Here is a 9,971-nt window from a genome sequence, read left to right on the forward strand (position 1 = left end):
CTGCTGAAGACGTGTATCTGCTGTCTGTGGTGTTTGGAGAAGTGCCTCAACTATCTCAACCAGGTAACACTCAGACCTTCCTCCTCCTCCTCCTCCTCTTCGTCCGGTTTCATCCTGACGTCTCACTTGTGCTCTTATTTCCCAGAATGCATATGCAGCCACGGCCATCAACAGCACCAGTTTCTGCACGTCTGCACGCGACGCCTTCGTGATCCTGGTGGAGAACGCTCTGCGCGTCGCCACAATCAACGCCGTCGGAGACTTTGTGCTCTTCCTGGGGAAGGTGAGTACGGATCTCACGGGCGTTTCCGACCAGCTGGTTCTGATCCAGTGGGCCAAATAAACCAAACTGACCGAGTCAAGATTTACATTTACTCATTTCACAGACGCGACTTTCATTTGAGGAGCAACGTACGAGCTTCAGTGCGAGTCACTACAGATACCAGTAGGAGCTGTTAGCGTGCGCAGCATCAGTCAGGTAAATATCTGGGGAGAGAAGGAAGCGCTGTGAGGAGACAGAAGAAGAACACGACACAGGAAGTGTATTTAGGGTTGGTTCATACTGACATGCACAGTCTGTCCTGATGGCGGCGCTACAGGAAAGATCACAGAAATTAGGTGCGTTTGACTTCCTGCGGCGCTGCGCAGCGCTGACGTAACGGGAAGCATGCTGGCTAGAAATTGTGTCGGACTTTCGCCAGCGCTGCAAAACGTCACCGTGTCACATGACATTAAAACCTCGCAGGAGCAAGGCGGCTGCAGGCGCTGAGTCCGGCGGCCGCAGTTGCTTTTCTCCAGCTGCTCAAAGTTGGAACGTCACTATCGCCTGATCACTCACTGATCTCAGCTCACTGTAAGAAATATTCATTGATGAAATATACGACTGGGGGGGACTGAGGCTCCTCCCCCAGAGGATTTTGAGCATTAATTACTTCATTTCCTGCATTCTGGAGACATTTTCTGCACCAATAAATGTCTTTATTTATATAAAGGGGAACAAAATTCAGCTGGCAGGAGACGAACAGAGTAGAATGCAGTAATCAGTAAATAGTTTTTTTGGACAATGCAGATCTGTTTCTTTCTATATTTACATTTCATTATATGTTTTCTTATTGTGCCAAAACTCTCTCATAACACTAACATTTGTTATTTAACTTTTTTGTAGTTGCTATTTTTCAGAACATTTTTAACAAATGCTTTCAGAAAGCGGTGGGGACATGTCCCCTGCGTCCCCAGGGTAAATGAGGCGGGCGGTCCGGGTGTCTCTGGTGGACTGAATTCTCTGTTTTTGTTCTTTATTCTCAGAATTTTCAGTTTCTTTGACATTTATATGAAGATTGTTCTCAAACTCCAGATGTAAGGACGCCGTCTGTCTCCCACACCTTTAAATCTGTGTGTTACCTCAGATCCTGATCGTGACGTCGACGGCGTTCGCCGGCGTCCTCCTCCTGAACTACCAGCGGGATTACGCCGAGTGGCTGCTGCCTCTGATCATCGTGTGTCTCTTCTCCTTCCTGGTGGCTCACTGCTTCCTGTCCATCTTTGAGATCGTGGTGGACGTCCTCTTCCTCTGCTTCGCCATCGACACCAAGTACAACGACGGCACTCCGGGGAAGGAGTTCTTCATGGACAAAGCTCTGATGGTGAGACGGCAGCAGCCTGAACACGCCGGGTCTTTAAAGAGGTGGTGGTGTTATTATTTAGGGGCTGGACCAGAACAGGAAGTCCAAACTGTAATTTCATCTTTTAAGTCAACGAGCTGTGACACGTTTCAGCTACGGCGGCCGTCCCGCTCTGTCGGCTCTGAGCTGAATAACAAAATAAAATTTCTCTTCTTACTTCATTATGTAAGGAAAAAAAACATGGTTATGGATCTTATTGCATTTTTGTCAACAGATCCTCAGAAATATTTCACACTGAACCTTTAAACTAGAGCTGGAACAGTTATTCAATGAATCGGTTTGAGTGAAAAACAGAAAAGATTCTCTGATTCCAGCTTTTTAAGTCTGAATATTCTCTGGTTTCTTTGCTCCTCTGTAAACTGAAGCTCTTTGGGTTGTGGACAAAACGAGACGTTTTAGGACGTCGTCTCAGGCTTTGGGAAACACTGATTTTTTAAAATTTTTCACCATTTTCTGACAGTTTATAGACAAACAGCTGATCGATTAATTGAGAAAATAATCAACAGATTAATCAACTAAGAAAACAATTGCAGCCCTACTCACTTAAAATTATGGCAAAGCTGAAGCGAGGACACGATTCACTGCAGATCCGTCATGCGTTCAATTTCCAACTAAAATATCAACCTTTTGTGGTGAACAAGAAAGTACAGGTGTCCCCTGACGACGAGCTCACGCATGTAACCAGGAGTTTAAATCCTCTTAACCTCAAATGGAAACTAGTTTAAACGTCGTTAAGTTGTTTTAACTTGAATAAAGCAGAAATGTGCTTCAGGAAGTAAAATAAAAACTTTGAAGTTGAAACAAGTAATAAAAGAACAGCGTTGAGAACTGCAGAGACGACCAAGGAGGAAGTGACATCACTTCACCTTCAGACGTTCAGATGTTGATTGTGATGGTAATGATATTGTGAGCCTCAAGCTGCAGAGAATTGTGGGAGTTTTTTGTCGTTCTGACTGTTTATCTCCCTCCACCTGTGACCCCGCCCCTTCCCCTGTGACCCCGCCCCTGCAGGAGTTCGTGGAGAGCAGCCGGCGGTTAGAGCGTGCGGTGGAGCGTGGGCGGAGCCGGGTGAAGGAGGCGGTGTCGGAGGGGGCGGAGATGAAGCCCATGGTGAGTGACAGCGGAGGGGGCGTGGCCAGGCGGAAGAGCTCGTCGCAGGACGTGGGGGCGGGGCTGTGGGAGGAGGAGTGGGAGGAGCTTCAGGAGTTCCAGGTGTACTACCTGCTGGTGGGGGTGCTGGTTGACTGGGTGCTGACGGAGCAGAGCGACCTCGTCCTCTGTCTCAGCGAGGACGTCGTCCTCTTCCTCTGCGTCTGCCTGCCCACCTCCACCCTCTTCCTCTTTGTCAGCCTGCTGCACACGCCAAGCCCCGCCCCCTCCAGAACCAAATCAACCGCCGTCACCGCCACTTGCTAACAGACACATGCTAACTGATGCATGCTAACAGACATGTGCTAACTGATGCATGTTGATTGGATGAACACTGAGGCATGCTACCTTGACTCTTTCCCATCATCATCATCATCACAGCTGCTTCGTCCTCGTCATCGACTTTCTGCTGACGTGTCAGTTTGTGTTTTTTACTTTTGTATCTTTTATATTTAAACAGTTTTCTTAACGTTTGTTTGTTTGTTGTTGTTTGTTTTTCTGTCCGGCCTTATTTTCTCACCGCGCTGCTTTACGGACTCGGCAACATGATTGGGTCATTAATCTGAATGAGTCCAGACCACAGAGAGACAGTGTCCGCTGGGTCCTAGCTTCCTCTGATAATTCACTTCAGACCAAATCTGAGATAAGAAACAACCTCCAGAGAATAAAGTATTCAGGGCTTCGGATGCCCTCCGGCCTCGTGGTCCTTTTAAACAAGCAAAGAACAAAGTTGTTTTCTTTGTCCAAAGTAATAAAATGATTCAGAGAAAACAAAGAGCAACGTTTGGGAGAATTAACATAATTTTCTGTCACAGAAATGTTTTTTTTTTTTCCTTCTGTCATTACTCAAATTTATCTTCCGACCCTCAAGTTTGGAATCCGTCTCGTAGGGAAATGAAATGCAAATCACGTCTAATAATATTTATTTTATTTAAATGTATAAATAATAAAGAGGCTCTCAGCCACCAGACCTGCTGAAAAAGACAAGAGGTCATTTTTAAAGCTCAAAAAGCCCAGAATAAAAATAACCACAGCACAAACACAAATATTCGTTAGAGCCCGACAGATAAATCGGCCAATATGAGCTAACTGCAGATAAATGGGTATCAGTGTTTATAACCGTCGATAAATGAAACTAAAAAGAGAGACGGATCCTTCAGTCAAGCTAAGTCACCTCCTTCCAAGAGTGTTGCACAGTTTGTCCATCAGAGGGCGCTCTGGAACGCCACAACAGTCAGTTCCACTCATAGCAATACAAAAAGGAGGAGACAGACAGAAGCTTTTTATTGTCATTATATCTCAGAGAATACAACAGAATTACCAGCAAGGTATTCAGGGCTCCAGTGTTCAGTTCAGGAGCAGAGTTTTCTGTGGGAGTTGGGAACTCCCTTTGGGCTATTTCACTTTGCAAACCTCTTGTGGCCCGGCCACAAAAAAGATTTAACATAATAAAGCAGAGGGGAGAAGCCAGAAAGCAGAAGATGACCTCGTTAAAAGAAAAGTTGAAGAATATCGGAATTTAAAACCCTCAAATGTGAAACTCTGTTTTGGTTTTAACGAGTTCCGTTTATCAGAGAGGAAGCAACAAACCGTAAGAAGGCGTCAACGCTTCTCAGCTGTCGTGTAATGAAGAACATGTGAGTTCACGACGAGACGCGTCAGTTTCCTGCCGAAGCTTCAGACGGGCTCCTTCAGTCACTTCAGATTCCCTCAGGTGGGCCCTCCAGGGCCCGTTAAATCCTCTGTAGGAGGTTAGGGGCCCGTTTGTGACGATGGGAAATAAAAGTATAAAGTAACTTATTAAATATGAAAAACACCGTTTGGTGTGGTGGTGGACTCCGGCCCCGCTCACTGCTCTGACTACCCATGATGCTTCACTCTCACCTGCATCTCACTCCTAACCCCCCCCCCCAAACTCGCCTGTCACCCTTCCCCGTTTGTTTGTTTGTTTGACCGCCGTGCAGCAGCGTGAAACCTTTAACCATCTGCGCTCGTTTCCTGTTTCAGGCTCCGGGGACGAGTTCAGCTTGACCAAAATCAGCCAATGGGACTTCTTAAAGCAACAGAGACATTCCAAATGTTTATTTTTACCAACGTGTAACATGTTTACTATGGTTTCACTCCAGGGAAAACAGTATTTTAATAAGAAACTGTACAAACGTAACAATGTAATGAAGCACTTTATACTGAAGCGCTGCAGATTTTAAACCGGCTGATGCATTCTTTCGTAGCGATGTCCTTTTTTATAAACAAACTCACGTCTGCGCTCACACGCCACTTCCTAACACCTCCAGCTGTTCTGGTTGATTATTAATGACGAGCTGCGGGTCACACCTGGACGCCATGTTGCATCGGGAGCTCTGTGACATCATCGGAGGGGCGGAGTCATCAGCCATTATGCTCCAGATCTGGTGTCGGAGGCCGAGGGGTCAAAGGTCAGACTGCTGCAGCTTCTCTCCTGCTGGTCGGCTGATCAGGTTTCATCTGAATGCGAGAGACTGACGGGACGCAGATCGATCGACGCACCGGATCGATTAGTGACCGCCAGCTTAATATCCAGCAGACGGTGACGCCTGCTTCGGCTTCGAGCGGCCGGCTACTGGCCCGCGGGCCGGGGGTTGGGAACCGCAGCATTAAAACACACTTCACTTCCTGTTGATCTACACAGCAGCTGTTCTACGAGTGTGGACACCTCGCCTGACCTCAGATCAGCTGTGTCAGGAGTTTTCATGACCTCACAGACGCCCGCTTGCTCGCCACAACAACAAAACGTTTATCCAGGTCACAACATTTCATAAATTCTCATCATCGCCTCGCCGCTGTAGCTCCGTCGGAATCACCGTCACATCGACGCATCAGAACCAGCTGGTCTCTCTCAGATGGTACGCCACCCGGGTACTCACGGTACATTTTGCCGTTTTCAGTGTGAACACGCTTGTGCACTCCAAACAGTGAGTGTGAGTACAGAAGGACAGAAATTCTTTTTATGCCAAGTTCTGTCAAAACCCGGCGCCTACGTCGCCCACAATGCACCTCTGTGATGTTGTGGCAAAAATCACAATCACGATTATTTAACAATTACCGATCGACGTAGGAAACGTGGTGAATTTACTGAACTTCATTTTTAGAAATTAAAAACAGGACCAGAGCAGGTGAACCACTCGACGCCTCGGAAACCGCGGCGTTCTGTCTGGAAACGCAGAGACTCAAATTAGAAAACTATAAATCCAGTAACACGTTAGCAGGCGGGGACGTGTGGACGTTTTACCCGCACAGAGCAGGTGAACGACGCTCAGCTCACCTGCTTTAGTGCGAGGAGAGGAAAGGCGGCTCTAACAGGCAGTTTGGGCTTTTAGGGAAAGTGCGCTGGATTTATGACACAAGACTAAACGAGTGTCCAGCACAATAATCATTTTTTAGAATCAGACGTTTGGGATTAGCAGCAGCAGCTCTCCTCGTTCTGACTCAGGTGAGGACATTTATCGCACAGCCTCCTCTGAGACCCTGAAGGCGTCACAAGAGACTCGCTGAGGTGGAGAATCAATTTAATGTACGTTAAAACGAAGAAGCGGAGCGACTTCCTTTCCAAAGACTGACGGATTAAAAGATGTGATCCGGCGCCTCCGCCCGGCCGGTCGCGGTACTGCGGCCCGAGGAGCTCCTTTATTAAAGAGTTTCTGTCCCTCGGTTTCGTTACCTTTGATGGCGTAAAAAGAAACCTTAAAACGTTCAGATGAAGTGTATAACGGAGCGGGAGGTCAGAACAGGTCGAGTGTGTTCTTGTGGGTTCCTGTTAGAAGACGAGCTGCCGTGTTTTGGACTAAAAAACTCTGGATCTGTCAGTTCTGATTAGTTTTCCTGGAAAGTTTCCTAGACAGAACCAGAAGCGATCAGTTGGTGGACAAAATATTTAAAATAGATTTATATAAATGATTACTGGCTTTGAAATGGAGCATTTCTTTCATGGAAGTTTCTCTGCTGATTAATTTACCCGACTGAACTAAACTTTAAAGTGTTCTCCACCCGATCGGCTCCGAACAACACGGCTCTTTCTTTCCAGGAAACCGTCCTGGAGGGTTTCTGTGAGATCATGAAAATCCCTCTGCAGATCTGAACACGTCAGAGTTCAGCTGGACCCGTCAAGACTTGGTCAGAGTGTAATCAGTAATCCAAACGGATCAGCTGGATCCACACGAGCATCTTCACCCGCAGCAGGTTTTACTCGCCCGTTCGAAGCTGCTGATCTGAACAGAAACCAAACGTGTGGAGGTTAAACCTGGTTCTGGGGTCCTGGACCCAGCTGCACCAGATGTTCTCACGTGAAGTGTTTTCTGAGTCCAAACCTGTGACGGACGGACGAGGATTATTGATCAGCAGCTGGTGCTTGTGGACGCTTAAAACCACTTTCTGATTGGACGCTGCCACACATGTTCTCATGTCCGACCGGTGCGACCCGGTTCAGTCAGTCAGTCCTGGTCCTGGTGTCTAGTTTCACGGCCTTAATGATTTGGGTTTGTTTGTTTAACATGTAAATAGTTCTGTTCCTAAATAAAGTTGTGTTCTATCAGAGTGCTTCACAGTAACTAACCTGCAGCAGCACGCCGGCGCCGGCCGGTTTACCGGGCCGTCGTCATAGAAACTAGCTTTCCTGTCCCTGGAGTAGGAATCCGATTGGTCGCTGATGGCGGCCTGTTGAACGCCTCACGTTGCAGCGACGCCTGTTTCAGACTCCATGTGGGCCGAGGTCATGAACTGGTCCTCCACGCGGAGGCGGGGCGCCTGCAAGGTGAGGGTCATGTGACCAACGAGGGGTCGCCAAGCTAGCGCGATTTAAAAGTTTTATGGATGCAAAAGAGAATCTGTCAGAACTTTGTCAGAGCAGGGCGGCTGACGTTTCCGCCACTAGCAAACAGGCTAGCAGAGCTACCAGGAACCTGCCTGTAGTCCGTCACATGACCCGCAGCTCGCAGCGTGGTTCTGAATGCTTTGTTGTGACGTGGAGTCGGTGACGGGCGTCGGCGTCGCGTCAGCTGATCTGTGACGGAGACGACCCACAGTCAGATTGGAACACTTCCTGTCCTGGAGTTGGGTCTCCTCCTCACCGTCTGAAACCGCCGCGGCTTTAAGTCAAAGCGCTGTTTCACATTAAAATCCAGAGAAGAAGAAGGTCAGACGTGTGTGGGCGGAGCTTCCTGTGGAGGCGCCAGCTGAGTTCAGACCGTCAGCAATAAAACAAACTGCGTCATGTGACCACATCAACAACAAGTCTTCCTGCTTCTGTTCCTCCAACACACCGTCTCACATTTAACGTTCAGTCCAACACGAGCCGATGGGCTGGCGAGAAAGGTCGCATAAACGCGAGGTCACACCCCGTGTGTTTCGGTCGAAAGCTCAGAGCAGAGCCAGTAAGTGGACCTTTGAGTGGTTTTGTCTCACATATTTGGGCAACGCAACCAGAACCAGAACCAGAACCAGCACTTCCTGGTGACTAACCGCTGCTTATTGCCCTGCAGGCCGAGCTGAATCCAAACGTCCAGAGGTCGCCGCCGCCGCCGCCACGTAGAACGAGTCACCAGAATCCTGGACTCATTTTAAAGCAGATCCGCAGATCAAAACCAGGCGGCCCGGTAACATTAGAACAGCTGAGCTGTGTGTCAGCAGAGATCCTGAACGTTGGACAGAAGCCCGGCGCCGTCCTGGACGCCATAACCATCAAACAGTTTCACCGGGACGAATTAATAGGCTCAGAATTAAACAAGTGAAAACACGATCAGTGCAGCAGGAAGTCAGCAGCAGGAAGTCAGCCGCAGGAAGTCAGCGGGACGTTTGGATTCAGCCTGGCGGTTTGAACAGCTGTGGAGTCGTCGCTCCTAAAGTTCAAACACCTGCCGGCGTGTCTCTGATGACAGACGCTGTTTTAAAGTGCAGCTGTTGTGTTTGTGTGATCAGAGGTCAGGCTGCGACTGTTCCCATCATCCTTCACTTCACACGATAAACAGCTGATCTGAGAGCAGTTTAAAGGAGCAGCTGAGTCGCATTAAAAGACGTTATTTGTGAACACGCCGACTAAACGCACTGAACACGGAGTTCAGTCAGTTTGAAGAGGATGTTTGGAGCTCAGATATTAACACACACACGTTTATTCAAACGTCCTGAAAAGAAACTTTAATGTTGGAAACATTTAAATTCTGCTTCTCTCACATTTATAACAACGTTTAGTTTGGGTCATGTGACCGCGGCGGCGGGCGGATTGACCTGCTGACTGCAGGAACTGAAGCGTTTCAGACAAACGGCCGAACTGATTATTGATGAACAGCTAGAGCTGGAAGCGACGACGCGGTTACAAATGTCCCAGAGTCCAAACGGACTGAACGTCTCCGTCTGGTTCTGATTACAAGAGAAACTGAGATTGGTTGAAAGAAAAGTTCCATTAAACCAGGAAATATTCACGTGTCGGAAACTTAAATAATAAAAGTTGTCAGTAGACACGCGTTCACGCCGGCAGCTGGGTGACGTCGTTAGTTAGCTGCTGAGCTAACCGCTAACGTGCTATCGATTCACTATTAAAACGTCACGTCGCGTGTTTTCGATCGTCGTGGTTCGGCCGTTTTGTTCCTCGGCTTCCTTCCTCCAGAACAAGTTGCATGTCCCCGTTCTTCTGCTCCGAATAATCTGCCGTCGGAGTCGCAGGACGGAAAACGTTTCCGTTCACACGTGACTCGTCTTCGCACGAGGGCCGGCAGCGTACGTAGAGACAAGTTCAGACTTTAGGCTGACACGTAAGTTTAACGTAACACTAGTGTGTAGGTGAGCAGTTGTTTGTAACATTGAAGAACTTTTTATTTTGTTCTGGGTTTTTTATATTTATCATTTCTTATTATGTATATTTGTTTTTTAAGAAAAATAATAAAATGGAAAAGTTGAACGTGTGACTGACGTCTTCTGTTGTTCATCACTTCACCTCCGCCAGCGTCTCGGAGGTCTTCAGACCACAGAAGCACGTCTGACTGATGGTTTCAGCTTATATTTTATTAGCGCATTCTGTAATATTTCACAGAATCAACACACACTATATGGCCAAAAGTAGCGGGACGCTCCTGTGCAGGACCTTTTGACGTGTTCTCGCTCTCTGCTGACAAC

General features: G+C 47.8%; 1 protein-coding gene across 3 annotated transcripts in view; it reads left to right on the forward strand.

Annotated features, from left to right (window-relative positions):
• Positions 1-7,398, forward strand: part of slc44a1b (solute carrier family 44 member 1b) — a 28,694-nt gene extending 21,296 nt beyond the window's left edge. For 2 of the 3 annotated variants that reach the window (XM_046030777.1, XM_046030776.1), the window contains exons 14-16: positions 1,407-1,643; positions 2,694-2,792; positions 4,839-7,398. In XM_046030777.1, the coding sequence (XP_045886733.1) occupies positions 1,407-1,643; positions 2,694-2,792; positions 4,839-4,862 (360 nt within the window). In that variant the 3' untranslated portion in view covers positions 4,863-7,398. Of the gene's footprint in view, positions 1-1,406; positions 1,644-2,693 lie in introns of all 3 variants that reach the window. The other variant, XM_046030775.1, reaches the window with a different exon arrangement.
• The last annotated feature ends 2,573 nt before the right edge of the window (positions 7,399-9,971 follow it).

Source organism: Micropterus dolomieu, linkage group LG19 (assembly GCF_021292245.1).
Source record: "Micropterus dolomieu isolate WLL.071019.BEF.003 ecotype Adirondacks linkage group LG19, ASM2129224v1, whole genome shotgun sequence".
Lineage (NCBI taxonomy): Eukaryota > Metazoa > Chordata > Actinopteri > Centrarchiformes > Centrarchidae > Micropterus > Micropterus dolomieu.